At 41.1% G+C, this 24,209-nt stretch overlaps 1 protein-coding gene across 1 annotated transcript in view; it reads left to right on the top strand.

Annotated features, from left to right (window-relative positions):
• The window catches only part of LOC131685167 (E3 ubiquitin-protein ligase RNF181), a 48,257-nt gene extending 29,317 nt beyond the window's left edge, over positions 1–18,940 (top strand). The window contains exons 2-3 of the mRNA XM_058968667.1: positions 17,912–18,224; positions 18,705–18,940. Coding sequence (XP_058824650.1) covers positions 17,916–18,224; positions 18,705–18,839 — 444 coding nt within the window. The 5' untranslated portion in view covers positions 17,912–17,915 and the 3' untranslated portion in view covers positions 18,840–18,940. The remainder of the gene's footprint in view (positions 1–17,911; positions 18,225–18,704) is intronic.
• Positions 18,941–24,209: the final 5,269 nt, after the last annotated feature.

The raw sequence follows: 24,209 nt of genomic DNA, 5'->3' as shown, positions 1-24,209 counted from the left end.
CGAATTGACAACAGTTTTAGCTAAAAATGGGATGTTACGGTTTACTCATCTCTTGTTTTGGGATTAATTTGAATTTGGAAAGTATACCTAACGTAATCGTATACATGGATGGCATTCTCGTTTGCGCTGATACCCCAGAGAAGTTGCAAACAACCGTTGCTCAAGTCCTGTATATCCTCAGGAACAATAATCTAACCTTAAATCCATCAAAGTGTCAACTTGATCAAGAACGAATCCCTTTTCTGGGCCATGACCTGGACGCTCAGGGTTTCTCCACATTGAAGAGTTCAAAGTAGGACACATTAAGAAGTTCCGATATCCCAAGATACCTTCCGAGCTTCGCAGTTATGCAAATATCGCCGGACCCCTTTGGAACGCAGTATCTGCAAAGTTATGGTGCTGGAGCGATGCTCAAATAAAGGCTTTTGATCTAATCAAGGCGTGTATATCACGATGTACTGCATTTCTGGGCTTTTTCTCGAATTTGGATAAGACAACTTTGTTTACGGACGCTTCGCCGACTACACTGGGAGCGGTCCTGGTGGAATAAAATGACCAAAGAGTCTCAAGCTTTGCTTCTAAGAGTCTAACTTCTACTGAGAAAAAATATCCACAAAACCAAAGAGAGGCGCTGAGCGCAGTGTAGGCGGTAGAGTATTTCTCTTTCTATCTCCTCGGAACTAACTACAAGCGGAGTTCCTTTTATACTGAACTAGCTAATACCCATCGCACGTGGCTGCGACTGTCAACGAAATAGGAGGAAAACATAATTTATCCCGAAGCGCTATCTGGCGGTAGATCATCCCCAACCACCCAAACACGCTTTATAACAAATGCCTATTATGTATAATTTTTTACGGCAATCGGTTAAGCGGTTTCGAAGTCCATAAATCGTATACATATTGAAATTTACTTAAATTACTGAACTAGTGTCAACCCGTCGCGCGTTGCCTCGACTATCAACGAAACAGGAGGAAAACACAATTTGTTCCGAAGCGCCATCTGGAGGGCAGATAGTCCTCAATCAATAGCACACAAACACGCTCCATAACAAATGCCGACTATGTAGAAATTTTGACAGCAATCGGTTAAGTGGTTTGGGAGTCCATAAATCAAACAATGACTTCAATATATAGAAGATAGAACTCACGAGGATTCAAAGCGCACTTTAACTAGAGCACATGAATGGGCGCTTCGCCTCAGTCCGTACAATTACGATATGGAATATATCAAAGGTCGTGAAAACATTGCCGATCCGTCTTTCAGATTTTATGAAGGTGATGATGATGATCCCTTCGATGACTTCAAGAGCAGAGCTTTAAAAAATTGACATCCCTGCATGAACTTGAAAGAGAAACGAAATTCAATTCATGCCCGCCGCGATGAATGATAGGTTTGGTTCGTCTCCCTCGTCATTCGTTCTCCCGACACAGCGCATTCAGGTTCGGATACGTTCGGTTTCAGAAGCAAACTAAATGCTGTTCCTATGCTAGCTTTGAGAGGGATTATTGAGCAAAAGTGCTCCAGATATAGATCACGCAGTTCACTTATGCTCGAAAATGTAGGTAAGTGATTTTGAAATTTCGCTGCAATTAAATTATCCTTCTTTTTTACAGTGATAATACGATGCATGCAGTACCACCTAGCGGCGAAAATGCGAGTTAGCGGCTTTTCTCCGAAATTTTCTCCGAATTGTCCAAAAAGGCACGTTGGTGCGGTAGCTAGACTTGTCCGATTTGCTTCAAATTTTGAGCAAGTACTCCGGGTGGGACCAGAAATGGACTCAGGCATGGGCCGATAGAGTTTTCAACAATTCATTATTTTTCTGGGCACTCTATTCATTGCTCTAGGGACCAAAAGCATTTTAACATCAGAATTACCAGCCCAACGCACACACAAGTATAAAAATATCTTTTTTTTACAACGCTAGCTCACTAGCCGCACTCTGCAGTGTGTTGAACTTAATCTAAAACTTCGCAAATCATCGAGTGTACACGACTCGAACCATAGCTTAACATTTCTATACTCGTTCGTTTCAAACAGCGTGTGCAAAAGCTTTGCACACAGCAAAGAAAATTCGAACACGGCCAACGGTGTTTAACCGCTTACTGTACCGTCCGGACGATATAGTCATGATGTTGCTCGTTTGGCAGGCGAGCGACGAACGATTCAAACGGACACGCGGCACATTTATTTATAACTACGCCTATTTGATTGCGTCTCTGAGGTGCCCCATCCCACCTATTGACGGCTCTTCGTTAAATAACGAGCGCTTTGCGACTAACGAGCAACTACAGTCATACTGCAGAACCTATGGCGTCGAACAGCAAACTGATGAATTATTCTTCTGGACCATGTCTTATACGTGTGTCGCAGTTCATTTAAGAACAATGAGGTCGTGCTGACAACGCTAGCTCTCGCTCGGTCGAATAGTACGGACCAATCATGGTGCAGATAATTACCGCTTTCATAAAATTCGTTATTTCCGGTACTTGCCTAAATTGTGCATTTACGGAATGTGCTACAAAATTTTTGTTTGAAGATCGGCTCTGTATTGCAACCCTAGACGTATTCTACTTCAAGCAATCGAGAAGAAAACTTCATGCCATAACGTCCTGCGCTCAGTTGAATCTCTGGTTAAAATGATAATCCACTTGAAATTGTTGGTATTCGAAGTGGATTTCTTTGGCTTTGTATAAGCGCTTCCTGTTATTTTTGGTTGTCCCCTGAGAGAAAAATGTTAGCCCTTTCAAGGAATCTCATCTACCTACAGTTTTTAGGTACAATCGAATGTCTTTCTGTCGCTCTCTCTCTCCCTCTCTTTGAGCCAAAAGATAATCATGTTTTGTCGTGGTGAAAAGTGTAGCTCTTTTCAGATTTTCTGCAATAAAGTGTATTAGCATGTTGTATGCTTGACTGTTTTTAATCAGCATTGCAAAATCTATTTAAAAACGATAGTAAACAGTAAGTAGTGGTAGTGCAGCAATGTAGCGGTACATTCTGCCAAAAGCGGATTTTAAATAGCATTTTAAACTAGTCGGTGACGACACCGTCGATCTCTACCTTGTAGATAGGAATGTAGACACGGTAGTTCATTATGAAATACTTGCCGTTAGTATTATCATTTGCTGGATGTTTAGGATAACACAATGCTGAGCTTATTTGGGTGCACTTTCGTGGTATTCGTCGCAACTGAATATTTCTATGGCAACTCTTTGGAACAGGGGTTTTTTCAGGCTAGTTCATCTATGCGCGCTCCTAAACCCCGTCGTAAAGTGAAAAGTTGAAGAGACAGTAATTACGGGAGATATAACAAATTGAGAAACCGATAGTACAGCAAAAATGTGGTCTCCTATCTTTCTCGATGTATGGCTGGATGCAACCAATCAATCAATCACTCTACATCATATCAGAATCGACGAAACGTTCGGATACCATCCCGGTCAACAAAAAAATGCGGACGTACATGGTCAGACGATTTAAACAGTTTGACGTTTAACTCAACTCGCCTGTGCTAGTTGCCCCTAGGAACAAATGCAATTAGCGAATGCGATATGAAGGCAATTTCAACACTTAGAGAAATTTTCTGGCGGCTGAAATGGACTTGGTTGTTTTTTGCGTTTTTCAAACATAGCGGTTCATGTTTGGCTTAAGTTTAAAATTGTTTTTTTTAAATGATTGGCGTGTTCTCGCTTGTTTTTTGTTTGTCTAGTGCACTTCGTTTAGCCAACGAATGTGGAAAATCGTGGAATCATGTGTAAGTATAGTGGAGCAAGATCTCTGACCTAAAGTCTTAAAGAAAGTCAGATTATGGTATGTTTTGGTGTGCAATACCAATTTCACTATTGATTCTTTCTATAGTTTGGTGGTGATTACCTAGTATACTGACAAGTTTATGTGAGTAGATAATGAATCCGAAAATAAATATTTTTTTGTAATTTTCATATTAGGCAATTAGGGGCGATTAAATGGTGCGTTCCTTGGGCAATTTAGAGGCGATTTAAGGGCGAGTAGAGCGGCAAAAATAAAATGACGGCGGCAAATCGCCCAAATGTTGCATTTGAAATAGCCCCCTGATTGCCAGCAATTAGCGCATCCGAGTTGGCAAATAGCCCCCCATTAGCCAGCAACTTGCCCTTTTTGACTGGGACCCGAGCATAGACTATCGGTATATAAAAGCACTCGTGTTTTCAGCCTCTTTTTCGAATCAGCATTTTAGCAGGCAGGTTGCGCAGTAGACCTCTGCTGGCGAGCCTATGGAAGATATTCCTCATTGACAACTGTATCACAGACTAACAGACATAACACTATGAGGGAATTCCCTAAAAAATATCGATCTGGCAATATTTTCAGAACACTAGCTCCACCTTTTATTCATGGTCCCAAATAGTCATTTGCTGGTGGGTTACCCCTCAGGGTTGGGAACAATTTTTCACTAGTGGTCTATTTCCCATATTATTGTTCATATGCCAGTGGCGCCATAATTTCAAATGCGGTCACAGTCCCAACTACAAATATACTTAAAATGACCGTTAATGCGAGCGAAGCATTGTTTTCGAGTTTTATAGCTGTTAGTCTGTGGCTGTATGTCAAACGCAGCCCTAGACTTAAACAAAACATATATCAAACGACGCATTCGGTTGCTGCAAAAAAATAAACCATCACCAAGACGACAGTTCCACAACCTAAACAACAATGTATTGTCTGGAGCAGAGTGCCAAATTTGGTCACGAATCGTCGGAGTTTTATGGCGACAACCTCTGACCGTGTGCTCATTTTGGCGTTTATCTGTTTGCTATAAGTGCACACCGGTCAACCCCCATCACCAGCTTGTTGACACGAGCGGACGGGAAGTGTTTTAGACACAAACAACGGGATAAAAAATTGTAAACACCGGTCGAGTCGTGCAAAAATAAACCTCTAAAACCAATACTGCAACGTGGGCTCGCGCACCGGCAAGAGACAGCAAAGTGACAGCTGCTGCCGCGAGATTTTCTCCCCAGATAACTAATTAAAGCAGTTTCTTCTCCGCAAAAAAAAAACCCAAAATCCCGTATCTTTGCGACGTAACCGCCCATCGCTGTTCATTAAAAGTGCACGAGTCTAGCGCATCATCCACGCCCCTCTCCCTGAACAGCATTCGCTAAATATGTCCATCGATGGGGGTACAAAATTTTAAATAGTGCCCCGTCAAAATCCAAATCGAGCAAAACGACACAAAAATCCGCCGATGCCAACTGATTCGCTTTCAGATTCGCAAATGAGCAAATAAAATGCTAAACGCTCCGTCGTTTCGTCGGGTCCATTTTCATCTCGATTTTACACGCCAATCCCATGCTTCCATCATCGTCGCGTCGCCGAAGTAGGCGCCTGGTACTACTCGAGAGCCGGTTGTTTGTAGTCCAATTAAGGAACGCAGTTGGCCAAAACTTTGGCAACGTAAATAGAAACGCGAGAAAAGAAGAGAAAAAAATTACTGTGATGCAGCTTGTGCATAGGCTACATTAGAGGATTTTTTACCTATGTCGGTCGCCGTGATGTTTGAGCTCCGAATTCGTCTCGAAATGTAAACAACCACGCGTCGCATCGTGTCTTTTGTCACGCGGTTTTTAGGAGATGTGTGTATATGGGGTCTATTTTCGAAATGGACGCAAGTTTAAGTTCACTGACGGCGTTCCGGTGTACGGTTTAATTAAGAAACGGGTCCTAATCAGATCTTTCAATACAAATAGTGGTTGAATGGAAAAGTGCATTTAAGTTTTTTTAAGTTCAATATTGAAATTCACCGTTAATGATACGTACTCGAACTTTTTTGTATGTAAAACGATGAATAAAAATCATTTTAAGAAATTAGAATAACAGTCCATTCAACCACCTTGAATATTTTTGCTGGGTTAACTGTCAAAAATGCTATCCCATGTGACTAAATCCATTGTCAAGGAAGGCCGATAGTGTCAAACAAGGACTTATTTACATTTCCGTAGAAACAGGAGCTCTGTCGATTTAAGCACAGAGAACAGACATCCATGATCGAACAAAAATATTTAAAAAACGTGTGTAAACATTTGAATTAATATACGATAAACACTAGCGCCGCCACACCAACCCATCCCAACTATCGGTCAAATCCATTCCGGAACCGGTTCGAAATCCTGAATGGATTCAGCGTGGAATCTTGCTCAAAGAAAACATCCGATTCCGACTCTATCGGTTGATGCATTTGAGCTGGAATTCATGCTGGAAGTCCGAACCGGTTCCGGACTAGTTTGACTGGGTAGAGGAATAACCGCTGTCAATTCTGTCGAATTCAGCCGCAAAAAACATGACAGTAGCGCACCTGGTTTGGATATCCCAACTACCTTCGAAACCGTTAGAGATTTTACACAAGTTGAATGTTGAATTTTATTCTTCATTTAGAGACCCGATTGATAGAGTAACTACTATAGCTAGCATTGGTTGTTTTCCATAGAAAATATTTGATCGTCAGGGCATTTTCAATTTTCGCACCTTAAGCGTAGATGTCTTGCCAAATCAAATGTATTTTTTTGGAATTTTCTTTTTGCATCAAAAATCTTGCGAAAAAAAAAACTTGTTCAGTCATCATACTCTTCACAGCGGTACCGAGCTATGTACATGAGAATTGTTTCTGTTGGTCGTTGAATGGAGTAGAACCTTCAGTACGAATGCAATAAATCGCCCAAAGCTAGCGGAGGTTAAACGAGCGTGACACTAGCGGTGTGATGTTTTCAGTGCATAAATAGTCGCGTGTATTTTTAAGCGGATTTAACCTTTACGGCTACTCGCTGGTACTAGTGTCTAATTTTTCATTTCTGCGTCTTACTTATTTCCATCTGTTCCTCTCCTCAACCTGCTGACATACGTGCGGGATACGTCCCCTCTTCACCGCTGTCTGCATCTCCGATTTTACAACGTGTACTATTTATTTTTATTTAATTTTAATTAAGACCATCTTGCAATGATTTACGGCGAGCGATATGCGGGAGGAAGTAAAACAAATTTCGGAACATCTGCTACAGTATTTGCATATACGCCTACTACGTGATGGAAAGTCAACTGGCTTCCGCCGACTATATGGTTGCGGCGATGTTCCGGCTGTAGGATTACATACGGAGCGGGTCAGTCGAGCAAACTGCATCACCTCACCTGGTGACTGGTCCGACCAGCCGGTTTGTAAACAAGGAACATCTAATTAGCCGATTAGGACGGTGGGGTCAGAATATCGTAAAAGTCTGTGCCGTTTCATGGTTATTCCACAGACTAACAGACATAACACTATGAGGGAATTCCCTCAAAAAACATCGATCCGACAATTTTCCCAGAACACTAGCTTTACCTTTTATTCACAGTCCCAAACACTCATTTACAATTTTTACTAGTGATCTATCCCACATATGCTTGTTCATATGTCAGTGGCGCCATAATTTCAAATGTGGCCACAGTCCCAACTACAAATATATTTAAAATGACCGTTAAAGCGGGCGAAGTGTTATGTCTGTTAGTCTGTGGTTATTCGTTAAAAATTGTACATGAAAAACATTAAAATGACTGAAGTAAATGTTTCCTTCTTTGGCACTATCGGACTAGCTTGACAGCGGTTTCGGCCACAGGGGTTGCCTATTTTGACAGTTAAATCAGCAAATGGATGGACTCTCTGAATAAAGACTGACCATCTCTATCGTTTGTTTACCATTTACCATGTCAGTGTCATTCCAATCGAGCGCGAGACCTATCAATGACCCTCGTTTCATAAGAATTCGAAGCGATTTCCTTCGGGTTGTCATCTGTCAGTCGTTCCAACTAGCGACTCAAATTCGCTGCGGTTGGGCAGTGGTGGTAGTGATCCAAACGGCGAATCACCATTGTGGTAGCGAAACGAGCAAAATCCGAATTCAAATTGGGCGCTGCAAGATTTACACTTTTGCTTCGGGTTCGGGTCCGCCCACAGCATACTGAGATAAAAATAGCTGCACATACCCACGCTGAAGATTTGGCCAAACAGAAGAAATGGCGCTTGCATTTGTTGGTTTTTTTGGCGCTTCTGTTGAAACAAACAACGCCAACGTCGTCGCGTATTATCGCCGGTACCGTCGCCATGAGGAGATTCGCGTTGTTGGTAATCGTTGAACACGGTAGTCTGAATGAAACTGGGCGGCAAATTGAAAATTCGTCATCGTAATGAGATTATTTTTTCAAGTGTATCGATGGCGGGCGGTTTTGTCGGTACTCGGATCTAAATTGGGTCACTTAGCCATATGATGTTTTCAATCTTTTCAAATACAGCTGTCGTTGAAGTAACACATTCAAACGTAAGTAAAATGATAAAAATTATCTCAAAAAATTGAATTAATAGGGCTAAACTTTAATTCCCAATTTTATCACTGACTAAAATTTATATCGATCCCCAAACTGGCAAGTCGTTGGCCTAATTAGAATTCAACAGTAACCGGAAGAAGAATGGCTAGCACTTTTAAACGTAATCCCAATCTTTCCATTCAAGATGTCGACAACAAATTGGATATATCACACAAAATCAACACTATCAACGTACGTAGGTTACAGTGACACACAATCGAGATGTTCCGCAAAACACCAACACGCAGAAAAATTTAGCATATTTAAACCAAAAATATGTGTTATTGAATCCAATCATTTATTGTTTATCACTTTAACAAACAAACTTATTGGTTTGAAAATATTTTTTTATTAGAACAACAACAAATTTTTGCTTTCAATAAATACATTTTTAGTATCAATAATTTTCTTTTGATTTCAATAAAATAATTATTGAAAAACGGAACGATATTTTTTTTTATTGAAACAATAAATAAATTTTATTGAATTCAATAAATAATTTTATTGTCTCCCGACCAATAATTTAATTTATTGAATTTAATGCATAATTTTATTGAACCTACAAATCTTTTTTCTGCGTGAAGAGTTTTACGTGGCTACTGCAAAAGGAAAAGCTAAAGAAAAGTTTAAGCAGAAAGTTTTTGAAAAAAATACTTAGTTTGGCTGGCAATTTGCACATGTGGGTTGAAACAAAGATGTCATTAAGGATCTTCTTAATGACATCTTTGCTTAAAGTCTTAATGAAGTCAGATTGTGGTAAGTTTTGGTGTGAAATACCAACTTCACCATTGATTCTTCCTATAGTTTGGTGGTGATTACCTAGCATACTGATAAGTTTATGTGAGTAGATAGTGAATCCGAAAATCAGTATTATTTGTAATGTTCATATTAGGCAATTAAGGGCGATTAAATGGCGGGTTCCCTAGGCGATTTTAGGGCGGGTAGGGCGGCAAAAAAATGACGGCGGCAAATCGCCCAAATGTTGCATTTGAAATAGCCTCCTAATTGCCAGCAAACTGGCTGGCAATTAGAGCATCCGAGTTGGCAAATAGCCCCCCGTTAGCCAGTAACATGCCCTTTTTGACTGGGATGCGATGCAAACTAATCGATTATTTGATATTTGTAAACCAAATCAATACGATGAAAATCGATCCTTTTGGATCAAATAAACGCCAACTCAGCGGATATCACGTGCAGTGATGCCACAAGTACAGATTTATCTAGAAAGGTACAGATTTTTGAAGCGTTTTTGGTACAGATTCTGTACGGTACAGATTACAGATTTTTGTAAAAAAGTACAGATTGGTACAGATTTTTTTAGATGACAGAAGAGTAAAATAATTTAACCTTGCGATGCATCCCATAATGTGCACAAAGAGCGAAACACAAAAAAAGAGCGGCACAAGAACACTGCGATGTGGAGATCACCCGCCCAAAGAGAAACTTGAAAACGAAAAAGAGAAAGAGCTGTGCACCAAGAGATGCAAAATTTCGCACATTGAGCTACCTTGAAGAGCCACTTTTTTGTGCCTCCCCTCACTGGCAAACAGGGAGGAAGGGGAATCAAACTATTCAGATTCAGATAAAGATTGATCGGAAGAACGTTTTCAAAATGTTTTTTGGTTGTCTTCTCTGCTTCCGTGCGCATGGGACCATGATGCACACTAAAGAGCCTCTTTATTTCTACTCTTTGAGGTGTGCGGCCGTGGAGTAGAATGCACACATGGGAGCAAAACACATAGGAGTGAAGAGGTTTATTGTGAAAGAGAAGAGTCAAAATTTCTGGTTTGATTTCCCCAAATGAAAAATATGTATAAGAAAAATAATTTTTTCTAAACAACCTTGTTATTGTTTCGGTACAGAATCCGGTACAGATTTTTCTATAGCAGAGTACAGATAGGAAAGATTTTTCAACTCCCGGTACAGATTTAATTGTGGCAACACTGATCACGTGTTTCTTCTTTGGAAAAAGTATTGTCGCGCTTATAATAAAATCTCACATTGCGGGCGTCTGAAAGGCGCATCAAATATAGCCGCAGTTGCTCCGCAAGCAGATTTCAGTGGAGCTTTATTTTTCTGCCAGCTGTGTGATTTTCGAAAGCTTCAAGGAAAAAGCTGCCTATACATTTATATAGGCGGCTGTCACGTGCCTATCTCAATTGAGCTTTCATATAATCGCATATCGAGCGATTATCCTGCAAGGCACAATATCAACCCAAAAATTTACCGACGTGTACACGTTTAGGTCATCAGCAAGCCAGCGCTTTAAACGCTAATAAAGAGCAAGAGCAAACATTTGGATTACCACAACTCAAGCGTTCAAAAACAAGGACCAGTGTTCTGCGATAGCTATGCTAAAAGCACCGGACCAGAATCAAACTACGCCAGCTGCTAACACCGAATCGCAGGCGACCCATCAACTCGCTTCATTTGACGCACTCCGCCTGCAACCGGGACCCATCCTTACGCCAGTTGAAAGTCGCATGTTTGGGCGCCTTCAGAGTGATTTTTCCATACACGATCAGACAATATGCATCAACAAGCAGGACTTCCTTCCTCGCGCTACCTATAAACAATTGGAGCAGATAGACCCCGATATTAAAATTAACGAAGACGACTTTGTTCGGATGTGAAAGACGTTAATATTCAAACGGGTTACCGATGTCTACGAGCTCGAGAAGCGTCGCCGCGCTTCTCAATATGTCCGACTAGCCAGGAACATCGCTGTTCCAGCCCCTTTGGCCGACCTGCTGTACGGTCTCGGATCATTTTTTGAACCATGCGAAGGCTTTTTTCACCATATCGTCCCACCGCCGGCGCCAGAGAAACCTGAACCGTGGCGTATTATCGATGACAATATCTTACAGGATTGGTGTTTGATGTCCAACAGTCTCGGTTCAGCCTTCGTAATGAAGGAATTCCCACCGCCATCTGAAACGACCGACAGTCGCCTATTGCTCTGTTCCATTTCTGATTTAAACGATGGTGCCGCATTATCAAAGGTGGTTTCAAAGGGACAACTCCAGCCGACGCTTACTTGAGATTCTTGAATGATGAATTATTCGAAGATCCCTTCAATATTGAAGATTGTCATTACACATTGACCGAACCCCTGAATAGAACATCTGTTACCTACGAGTATTTACGTAAGTATTGCTGCAGAGATTCAATCGTCCAAGTCCAACGCAGGAACTAAAGAGGTCAGCATTTCATGACGTCCACTGTATTCTTACTCTTCATTTATTATTATAAGATTGCATCAGCCAGTAATTTGCATCAGCTGTTATATGAATTCATTGATGCAGTCAACTACCCGTGGATTTGATTTATTGATTGAAGAGAAAAAATAAAGAATTTGTCTATGTATATGTGTTTAATTTTTAACGAGTACACCCACTCCAAAACCTATTGCTCTGCGATGGGAATGGACACCATGTACCTGAGTTAGGAACTCTGGCTGGTTCAAGAAACGTTACAGTGACACCCACTCGAGATGTCAAGCAAAACAATAAGAGTTTTACGTGGCGGCTGAAAAAGGAAAAGCTAAAGAAAAGTTTTCGAAAAAAATACTTGATTTGGCTGGCGATTTGCACATGTGGGTTCAAAAGCGGCACTGTCAATGGAGATATTTTTGTCGGGGAATGTTTGCAAAAACGAGTGTTGCCTTTTTTAAGTAACAGTTATTCCGAGTTATTTTGGATCTAAATAGTCTCCTGTTACTCCGGGAAAAGGGTTAAGGAATGAAATATCTTTGACAACGTGTAAATCGTCCTACTTCAAACTCGCCAGAGTTACGCCCAATGGGATAATCGTTGAGCGGAAACTCAAGAAACCCAGAAGCTAGTTGGAAATGGGAAATAATTCGATTTGGCAATTTGGAGTTCGGTATCAAATGAAGTGGACACAACACTTTGACTACGAAATGGAATGTCTTTCTCACAAAGAGATTGCTGGTGACATTCAGAAATGAAAGACACTCTGATAAGGCCAATGTTTCTCTTTTAGCCTGCTATGGGCGTTGCCATGAAATGAAACTATTAATAGGGATCTTTAGGGGTGTGCGGGTTAAGGCATATTCTGATGCAGATTAGTACCGTGAGTTAATATCTCAGTCCTTTTTCAATTTTTTGGCCCGAAACTATTGAAAAAAACATTTTTTAGTTTGTTTCCTTTTAGGACAATAACACATCCAAACCCATGCGACTTGCACGACCCTATAGGTTGCCTTATCAGATCTACCATAGTTTGCAGATGAAACTTGGGATGGCAGGTTGCTAGCGGATTGACAAAGTACCAGATCATGCTGTGTGGGGTGCTGTCCCGGTTAACAATGAGGCGAACGAGATATTTGCAGATACGTCATTTAATAGGACAACTGTCAGTTTGCTGGTTGAGTTTAATTTGGTTTTTTTAAATTTAAAAATCATAAAAGAATAATTAAGGTTTAAGAATGATATGAGTGTACTCGTAAGGACACCCGCTACCAATACATATGAAAAACTGGCACATTTTTTCCAAATTAAAGATCCCTATTATTATCTATCATTTTACGAGGGGGAAGGGGGAAAAAAGTTCGACTATGTGTATCTTTAAGGTCAGCTGCATCAGAAAAGAAGGGGTTACTCTTTCTTTGTCGGATTGCACACTGATTCATATTTGACTGCTGATTATCTAATAAAAGTTGCTTTGGAAATGGTAAGTAGGAATTCATACCATTCCGACCGATATTAAAATCTCTACAGCATGATAGCGAAGACTACATCCTAGCTTCCTCCAATAGAGGCGCTGTAACCTCTGTCGCTTCTCGTTTGTATGGGGGAAGTAAAGAGATATCAGTCTTATTAATATGTAGTCTTCGCCATAATCCAATTTTTTTCAGAAAATGGCTTCATCAAACACTAAACACCCATGACGTGGAAAAACGGTGCCCTTCATCAATATAGTGAATTCTTCTTCTTCTTCTTCTTCGCTTCTGTTTGGCTTGTTTGTGAAACAAAGTCCAAAATGGCACAGCGTATAAAGCTATATTGCCAGTTAATTTTCGTTTATAGTCCAATGGACTTTACTTTCTGTGACTAACCGACGATAAACTCGCAGCGCCACAAAATTGGTTCACCACAGCACGAGTAATTCGCCCAATCAAGGTGAAAAAAGCGAATTATCTAGCACTCGGTGAAAACCAACATGTCGACACGTTGAAATTTTCACCGGAAGTGTATAGTGAATTCAAGATACAAAATATTGCCGGCATAAAATAAATAAACAAGACTCCATTTCCATTGACAAAAATAGCAACACTTTTCGAAAGATTTTGGCAGGGTGAAAATGTGCGAAAAGAAGAATCACAGAGAACAGATATCCATGATCGAACAAAAATATTTTAAAAAACGTGTGTAAAAATATAAATGAATATACGATAAACACTAGCGCCGCCACACCAACCTATCCTAACTATCCGTCAAATCCATTCCGGAACCGGTTCGAAATCCTGAATGGATTCAGTATGGAATCTAGCTCAAAGAAAACAACCATTTCCGACTCTATCGGTTTGTGCATTTGAGCTAGGATTCATGGTGGAAGTCCGAACCGGTTCCGGGCTAGTTTGACTGGGTAGAGGAATAATCGCTGTCAATTCTGTCGAACTCAGCCACAAAAAACATGACGACAGTAGCGCACCTGGTTTGGATATCCCAACTACCTTTGAAACCGTTGTGTAAAATATCAAGTTGAATACTGAAGATGGACGTCTGTTCTCTGTGGAAGAATCTTGAAGGAAAAATAAGAAGCAGATTGTCACGTCTTGTCCTGAGTGCATATAAGGAGAGTGACGACACCTAGGAGAAAGATCAAATTCGTTTTGTTAGAACTCAACTTTTGAAAGCGACGTTAAATAGAAAGATGGCGAGGACGGCTCGAATGTTCCACTACGACACTGAGTTTGTTGTTCAATCGGCTATTGGTTGTGTGAAGCCTTCGAGGAGAAACACGCTCGATAACAGGACCGAGCGCCACATTGCTTATTTTTCATTTCCAATCAGTTTCTACAGAAACGGTTGATGAGGTGTTTTCATGTGTATGTGATGTTGGTGTTTGTTTTGATCGACTGAAAAAAAGTAGAATGATTCGTTTTACAAATCATGTGTTGGTGTCCGAGATCTGGATGCCTAGTTAGAATCGACGCAAATGGAATAAAATACATTGAGTTTCAACCAGATTGTTGTTCGATGCGATGAAATTTCGCACGCCCAGGAGACGATAATCGGATCGTTGAGCTGAGAATAGCTGCACAGAATGGAACACTAATTTTTAGTTACGCTGAAAATAGAAAAAATTGTGCTAAATAAGCATTCTGTGTTCATTTTCTATCATTCGTTGCTTGGGTATTGAACGAGCAACACATGGAGCAGACCATGTGGACGGTTAAGAAAAATAATTTCGGCAGTGTTAGCATAAGCCTGTACACATTTAAAGAGTACATATTTTTCGGATGCCTATTCCCAGTACCACATGCACCCGTTTCCTAGCTGTGGGATTAGTTTATCTTATTATTAAGTAAGGTGTATCCACCTGTGTGTAAGGTGTGTATTTGATTTGCGATGTTCACACTCACAGAAATCTCTTTTGGAAAAATCTCTAACCCTATATGCAGGATTGGGAATCGAATCCAGGTGAACTGCGTACAAAGCAATCAATTTACCAACTACGCTATGCCCGTCTCCATCCACCATAATTATCATGACGAAAAATTTGAAATTGGATTGAAACTAACACGAATCAATTACTTTCTCTATGTAACTCTAAAGAACCTAACCTAACTGTTGAACACGTTCTTCTTCTCTTAAGGCAAACATTATTTTTTATCTGATCCGGATAATTCTGATATGAATGACTCAAAGCCCATCCAACTGATCTGAACCCATCACACAGCTGTTGCCTATTGCCTCGACCAAAACAACAAATTGTCATGCTTCCATCATTACCACCTACCCAGATCTCTAGCAATCCTACGCTAGCCAGCAGTCAGCACCGACATCATTTTCTCCCATAAACAACAAACTTCCCTGGCGCTAATAATTTAAATCCACAATTCGAGCGGAACGCCACGCGGAAACACTAATTTGTGAGCTAAGCCGGCCAAACAACAAATAGCAACAAGCGTCCGAAACCCCTCCCCCTGTGGGAGGTATGGTTGGTTGTCGAGTCAAGCGAAATTTTTCGGCACCCGAAATGAAAACGGCAAGTAGGTATAGCAAGCAAACAAACACCTACCAGAACCCATTCCAATTATCAGTGAAATGTGCGACCGACTAAATTCGGGTGATACTTCTAGGTCAGTCGGACGGTTGTGTCGGTTGATTGTGTTGTTCGGACAATTCTTCTATGTAAATCAGTTACGCGTCGATTGCGGTAATCACAGAACGCCATTAACTAGAACGATAAATACTCGGTTTAATGTAGCTGGTCGAACGCTTCAACCGGTTGAATACAGTTTGACTATAAGTAATTGATTGAACACTTTTGAACTGGACATTTTAGTTGGATCCACGCTAGTTGAACCATTGTCGAGGTAAAGAGCAGCTATATGTCAAAATCTTAGGTCATCTTGGGTCGTCCAATGAATAATATTTTTCTTTTTGTCCAATTCTTAAAATTTCAGAACGATTTTTTATTGATTTTCTACCAAATTGTAAACATACAGTTGTTTGACACTATCGGCCTTACTTGACAATGGTTTTAGCTAGAAAAACTCTAGTAAGAGAACTGCGGAGAGAAAAACAGCATTTTTGGCAACCTATGCCCCGGCATTGTATGGCAACGTCCAATGTTATAAGGATAGGCAATGTTCGATTGGATTCGTTTTTTGACAGTTAAACGCGAATCCAATCGATCCAAAATGGAGTCTCCGCAGTTCTCTTTCTAGAGTTTTTCTAGTTTTAGCCACATGGGTTAGCATCTTTGACAGTTAACCCAGCAAAAGGATAGGGGTCAAGATGGTTGAGGGTAAGGTGTGGTTATTTAGTTTTTACGCACAACAAATGAGAAAAAAATAATTATTTCTAATCTCTAACATCTATGACAATAAAACTATTATTAATTAGAGATGTGAACAGATGCAATTTACATCACTACCATATTATTTATTCATTTTTGGCACCTTTTAGTCCGTTTCAACTAGCGTCCTCGACACCAAAAAAGCTTTTTATCCCCAGCGAGAATTCGCCTCGCACGTGATTTTTGTCACCCTTCTCTTGATGGGCGAGAACTGTGGATGAACAATTTACCACGATTGTCACGTTCGGTGCGGAAAACAGGTGCCGTGGAGCTGTTCTAGCAAATCAGTGTCAGAGGCATTTAGACGTTTTGTGAAAAGTAATATTTGATGGGGTCACCATATTGAATTGCGCTTCTAATATCGGGGTGCGCTTCACAACATCTCCTCCAGCTTCACTGTTGTAATTTGGTCGTATCCTTGTATGTCCCCATGTTTACGGTATTAAACGAAACTATCTAAATCAATGGCGGACCCGTTAGGATCTCCATTCACGACCGCTAATCGTGTTCTAATCTCATCCTATCTTCAACGAATCTAACTGACTGAGGGAAAACCTTCCGGTTCAGAATGGCATTTCGAACAACTGACGAGCAATTAATCAAAAATGACACTACCTACTGCACTGGTTGGAAAATTTTAAGTTTACATCGCCTGTCAATCGCCAGTACCAGAGAGACTATGTAGCTGAAAATCGCACCTAACCCGAACAGTTTTCAAGGAGAATAGTTTGTTTCTTTTGTACAAAAATAGTTGAACATGCTACCGGTCCCACAACAGATGCCGCGTTTGCCTCCAGCGACAGTAGCTGAATGGCCATCGTTTGATTTGACATTCCACACCCAGATCTAAAACCACCCCATTCTAATTATGCACGCCGGCGAACGAAATCCGTGTGCTGCCTCGTGACATACACATACGTGTATGTGTTACGATTCGAAGAGATTTGTAACTGTTACCACCGCACCGCACCGGAATCCAATCGTGCGCGGTGAGGGGATGCCGAAGATAATTGCATGATGACACAAAAACAATCATCCTCTGTTGTTCACGAGCTCCCTCCCGCCGCCGGGCGTTCCGGTCACATACTTGGTGTGGTGCGGAAATTTGTGAGGTTATAAACTACGCTGATTAATAGTTGAACTCACGTTGTCGCCGGATGTTTCACGAATCGTTAATTCTCACCCCCACGCTTCGTCACCGATGCGTTTGCCCGGTGACGCTTGAAGGCGCGAATATGCGTATATGCAATTAAAACTGGCACTGTTTGATGTTGTTTCACCATCTCAAGAAATTTATGCAAACCATTGATGATATCATTATCGATGCCTCATTGATTGTGCCACTTTCGTGCTTCACTTCCTTTTTGATCGATTGCTTTGAACCGTCGAAAACACAAACATTTTCTTTCCGATTCTGTTTCAATGTTTCACATCTTGAAGCTTACTCACCTGTACGTTATTTGTTATTGTTACTTTTTTTTGACAGTACGATGGCCGACTACTTCGATGAGCTCGGTTGTGAACCGATAACGGCCGAGCAAACGGAAAACCACCAGCTGATGTTGATGGTACGGTTTCTGCAGCAGAACGGTTTCTTTGCGGATGATTTCAGTGCGGATACGCTACCGCCGCCAGCATCCAAACAGCTGGTTGCCAACCTCCCGGAGAAGGAGGTCTCCAAAGAGGACGAACGTTGTGCGATCTGCATCAAACCGAACGAGGAGGTTAACGAGCTGTTTCTGGTGCTACCCTGCAAGCACGATTTCCACAAGTCCTGCATTATGCCGTGGCTGGAGAAGGTGAGTTTTGGTGGGAAATTATCAAACTTGCTGATTGCTGATTAAAACTAGAGACAGTTTACATACAGACTGGCGAATAGTTATTTTAAGTGGTTAAACAGACTCAAAATATAATGTTTTTCGTTGCTAGTTTTACTGTTTTTCCTCTTGCAAATCTAATTAACAAAATATTGTCGCGCTTATAATAAAATCTCACATTGCGGGCGTCTGGAGCTTTATTTTTCTGCCAGCTGTGTGCTTTTCGAAAGCTTCAAGGCAAAAGCTGCCTATAAATTTATATAGGCGGCTGTCACGCGCCTATCTCAATTGAGCTTTCATATAATCGCATATCGAGCGATTATCCTGCAAGGCACAATATCAATAGTTATAACTTACATCGCCTAAAAAGAAATGTCCCAAATCTTAGTAACAAATTTTCGCAAATATTAATTTTCTAACGAGTTTTTCTTATCATGTTTTTTTTTAATTTTCTTGTAACAGACAAACAGTTGTCCATTATGCAGATACGAGCTAAAGACCGATGATGAGAGTTACGAGGAGCAGAAGAAATTTCGCGAGCGAGCAGCCCAACGGGATCAAGATATTGAAGAGCTGCACAACTCTATGTATGGTTGATTTGTTTGTGGTTGGTGGATCGGAGAGGACTGGTTTGGCTAATTGATAAGCATCGGTGTTGATTCACCTTGGTTTCAGTTGGTGGAGGTGGGAATACGAGTTTTGGAATCAAGCAATAAAATGTTTTCGTCTAAGTTAATTTATCCGAAAAATCAAAGTGTTGACAGGAACATTCTTATTTTCTCAACTTCCAACCCTTGGCACTCCAGAACTATTCAAAAATTGGTTTCCCCCCCATCCAACATTTTGATTCACTTTAATAAGTTGCAATTAACTGTACTCTTCAACGATATGAACTAATTGTATAAAATGCATAGATCTCTTCTATGTGAACAAAAGTGGAGGCCATATACGTACAACAAATCGGTATAGTAGAACTATGTGATTTACGACGAATTTTGATCTCATCAGAAGTATTATACAATCATCTAGCTTATCATTTTGAGTTTATATATGATCAACTTTACAATCACACATAAGGTTTATGCAGCTTGAGGTCCCCAATGTGGTAACAAGAAGTTTTTTTTAAAAATAATATGAAAATAAAAAATCAGGGTGAAATTTCCATAATTCTGTTATACGACACAGTTACGCCCACACTGGTAGATATGTTTTTCATGGGTGAGGTTGGAGTTACTGGAACATCAATTATTAAAATTACCTGCTACGGTTTACTTCCAGTTTCGAACCTGAGATCTTCGTGTTCCCAGCATAGCCGCTATGTACTCATCTATTTATACACTGTCAAGCAACGATTATATTTGATCATTTTTGCCGCTTTGTGATTACGATCTAAAAATACCATAATCCAACCTAAATATGGCACTCCAATGATACCTTTTATACCTGTCAAATCACAACCTACATTCTGTACTCAAGCCATTTTTTATTGCTCAAATATTGAACTAGTCTGGCAGAGAATTTGCGAAGTGCTATAAGGAGGTGACTATTTTTTTTGAACGATTTTGCAGTTTAATCCAATTGCAAATTAATTTCTATACAATGTTTCAAAATTGTCTTTATTATTCCGCATGTACAATTTTGTTTTAAGTTGTAGTGGACTAATAAATAACTTCAAGTCAACATTGTATTTCGATCACAGATTTGCATTTTATGTGAACTTTTTACAACAAAACATAATTTTTGCTTGCACTATTTGTAATTTTGATTTAGTCTGTCATTATTTGTAATTTATTGTAAACTTTTATATACGATTGATGGTTTGCTGGGCCGTTGGACACTATCGGCCTAACTTGACAGCGATTGCATTACACATTTTCATTCGATCATATCGTGAACCGGCCTTCATTAAGAATCACCCCTCGAAGGACGACTTCGTGTGCTGGCCGGATCTGTGTTTGAAGATTCCAGTCGCCCCAAAGAAGGTCAACTCCCCCAGCTGCGCCAAATTGCAAATTTCTGGGTGAACCTTAAGCGGAGAATCTATTGGAACATATTCGTGACGAAAAGCGAAAAAGAACTGATCAATAAGGCGTCCAGAGTTAGAGAATATGCCAGCATCTTTCTCTTCGATGGCTATGGCCACCGGTTCCGGCCAACTGCCGCAAGGCCGCCCGACTGATAGCGCATTCATTTTTGTGAAATCATGAATTGATACGGAATTTGTTTTTTAATGCAACCGGCTCACAACTGATGCACAAGAAATGTGCATCAGTTGTCTTCAGTGTAGCAAGTACTATCAAACAACAGTCAGGAGAAACATGTGGTTTATAATCTTGTCAGTATAAGTGGATGTGATTAAAGCAGAACTACATACATCGCTAGAGAAATGCCCAAAGTAGTGAGGTAAGCAAGTGAATTTTGTTTTAGTTACCACACACTAAGAAAGCGAATATTTATGACATCCACGAGATTTCCGTAATAAAGAAAGCAGTTTTGCTTATTTACGAACGAAGAACTGCTTCTGTATAGTTCGGTTGGCTGAGCTTCTTTGCCGATATTCCGCTCGGGAGTTACTAGGCCGCTCGTATAAACAACTCCTGAAGCGGCGAAACCGGTTCTTGCTGCAAACTCATGAACCCTATCGTTCCATTCCTTCGAGGCCTGCTTCAGTCCGTACAACGATTTGCGCAGTTTACATACTTTGTTCCACTCCTCGAATCCTTTCGGCTGTCTCATGTATATAGCCTCAGTCAATCGCCCGTAGAGTAAAGCTGTTTTTTCATCCATCTGATGGACAACAAAATTATGTTAATTTGTTTCAGCAAGCATCTTGCGAACGGTTGACATCTTGCAATAGCAAGAGAATAGGTCTCCATAATCGAATCCGTAACCCTTCGCACGCATGCTTCCTTCCCTTTTGTCGGTCCATTAGGGTTCGGTTGCACTTGATACACCCATTTACAGTCTATAGGCAGCAGCATTAAAGGGCTTACCCAAATCTGGACACCAAAACGATCTACAAAACGGATTCTACATAAACTTTACCTTATTCCTTTATCTACTGCTAAAGCTTCCTCCACCGCCTTTTCTTCTCACACCTATGTTCCTGTCATGTTCTATTCACTTTCTCTTGCTTTTCACCTTCCAGAACGCTACTTTTCAGGCCAAATCAGCCTTCTCTATTGCAATTGCTTAATTGTACACACTCTGAATTATGCCCTCAGGCACACGTCATCGTGAACCATCACGCTCCGGTCCGTCCTCTGCATCACTCAACGGATCGTGGCTCTCGTGCGTCGACCGGGTTCGTGTGCCGCCTCTCGGTGTCAAGATTTGCCGGTTGTCGCTAGTGAGAATCGACCGGAACGCCAAAACCAATCTGATCAGTCTTCAAGTGGCCATCCAAGCAGAAAATTAATTCAAGAAAAAAAAATCGATCATTAGATTCTCACTCCATTATCAAGCCCAGCGTGCTCTTACCTCTGTGGAGGGCCTTTTCACGAGCTGGGTTTGTGACGATCACGTATCTTCACCCTGCTTTGTCAATGAGGTGCCGAAATGGCATTTACTTGTGTGTACTCACCACGTTTCCAGGCTGCCGCCCGGTCAAACCATTCGGAATCCTAAATGGAGTCAGTATGGATTCCAAAACAAATGCAACAATCGATTCTGAGTCGGAATCGGTTGTTGCATTTGATTTGGAATCCATAATGACTCCATTCAGAAATCCGAACCGGTTCCGGAATGAGTTTAACTGGGCGTTAACTGATCGAGTGGTGTGCCATTCACCCACAGACTAACAGACATAACACTATGAGAGAATTCCCACAAAAAACATCGATCCGGTAGTTTTCCCAGAACCTTTTATTCACAGCCCCAAACACTCATTTGCTGATGGGTTACCCCTCTGGTTTGGGAATAATTTTTCACTAGTGGTCTATCCCCCATCTGCTGGTTCATATGTCAATGGCGCCATAATTTCAAATGTGGCCACAGTCCCAACTACAAATATATTTAAAATGACCGTTAAAGCAGGCGAAGCATTGTTTTCGAGTGTTATATCTGTTAGTCTGTGATTCACCGTCGTCAGAAGTTTTTTCGCTTCTGTGAATCTCGTGTCAGACGAAGCTGCTGCCGTGCTTGCAAACTCCGGTAAAATCTGCGACAAACGATGTTTGACAATGTGCCGATAGACAGTTAAAATTTCTTGTCTCGTTCCGATTTCGCGTCCGGAAATGGCCTTGTTCCCTTTGGAAACCGACTTTTAATTCGCACGACACTGACAAGAAATTGAGCGGAAGAGCGATTGACAGCTTTTTTGTTCGCAGCAAATTTGCTGCTTGGTGCTATGGTCAAGCAAGTGTGTGGCATAACTCAACGAAGGGCATGTTCAAGGACATTATGCAAGCAACAACATAGCTCCTACGTGACAACCCCTCTTTCCCCTGCTTAACCATATATCTGACATGAGCAAATATAAAAATCCGCTTTTCAAGCAGTCAACCTTGCCGGTATGTCATGAAACTGCTACTTGAGGATGCTAGAACATTTTCCTATACAATCAACCCGAGTTTTTGACAGAATACCATCTGTAGTTCTTATTTTGTGCAATAATATCACCCCTCTTCACTTGGGGTTTCTTTTCGAAACACTTTCTTTTCATTGTAATTTACTTTTCCAAATGCACTCTAATCACACACCACTGCGAAAAAGGAAAATGTCCGAAAACTCTCATTTGTGCGTTTGAATTTTCACTTCAAATTTCAACTTTTCTCAATGTAAACAAACGAGCCGATGCCTAGCAACGAGAGTGGGTTTCTGGCTTCCACATATCTTCACCATAAATAACAAGGGGTGAGTCGCTCAGCACAAATCGAATTGTTCTCACACACAAACAGCGTGGTAGCTTGTGCCACGATGTGCCATGGTGTTCAGTAAAGCAAAAACAATGGTTGCTATGATTATTTAACTACGCTTTGTTGACAGTTTTTTAGTTGTCAGAAGTGTGGCACACATTGTTGTAAGCGACCATAAGTCTCGTGTTCAACCAAGTACCTTAGCTTGCCATCAATTGCCTCCATTCGGCCAATCGGGTTGCAACTTCAGACCATCAGGTAAGTTCTCAACGTAACTTTTCGCGTTGAGGATAAAAGATACACACGAATATTCACTGGTGATGGCCGCTGGGTTCTGAGTTCGCTGATTGACGGATCTTGTTCAAGCTCGACATCATCTTAACAGGCATAATACACATTAACAACTGATCTTCGGGAGAGAAATTCCCATGTTTCGGCTTCACGCTCCACGATTGCAGGAGTCCAGCCTATTTATAATCTTTACCGCTCGGCACTAAAACAGGAGTTTGAACCCCTTCTTGCTTTGATTTCAAAGATAGCTCGTCCACGATAACGCGATGAAAATTTTCTAACCATACCACAATCGATAGGCGTTCAAGTCATACCCAATGAAATAAAAGCTTCTTTCGGTACGATACAGAAAGCACTGGCACTAACTTTAAGCGTCAGGCTTGAGACCGTACCAAACCTCTTACGGGGTCTTGTTGCTTGTCAACGCTGCCATTGGGCTCGAAATAATTATGTAAACCGCTGTCAGAACCACCTCATACTCCGACGGCATTTCTCCGACGTCATTGATGTGAGAACCTTCACAGGCCCAAACATTAACGCGGACCATTATCTCGTACAGTCGTGATTCGCTGGTTGGGCCACACCCTCTGTCCAACTAACGAATTTGATTCGATAGTTGGACCGAAAATGCATCTGCTCACATCTCTAATTAATGTCAGTTGGTTTGATGGACTCATTTGCCCCATCTACAAGAAAGGGCACAGACTGGAGTGCGCTAATTACAGGGGGATATCTCTCCTGAACTCGGCGTACAAAATACTATCGCTTGTCCAGTTTAGCAGCTTGAGAAGTCCGTCGGCGAATTCAAGGCTGGTTTTCG

This window comes from Topomyia yanbarensis, chromosome 1 (assembly GCF_030247195.1).
Source record: "Topomyia yanbarensis strain Yona2022 chromosome 1, ASM3024719v1, whole genome shotgun sequence".
NCBI lineage: Eukaryota > Metazoa > Arthropoda > Insecta > Diptera > Culicidae > Topomyia > Topomyia yanbarensis.
This window is presented reverse-complemented; position numbering and strand designations above follow the sequence as displayed.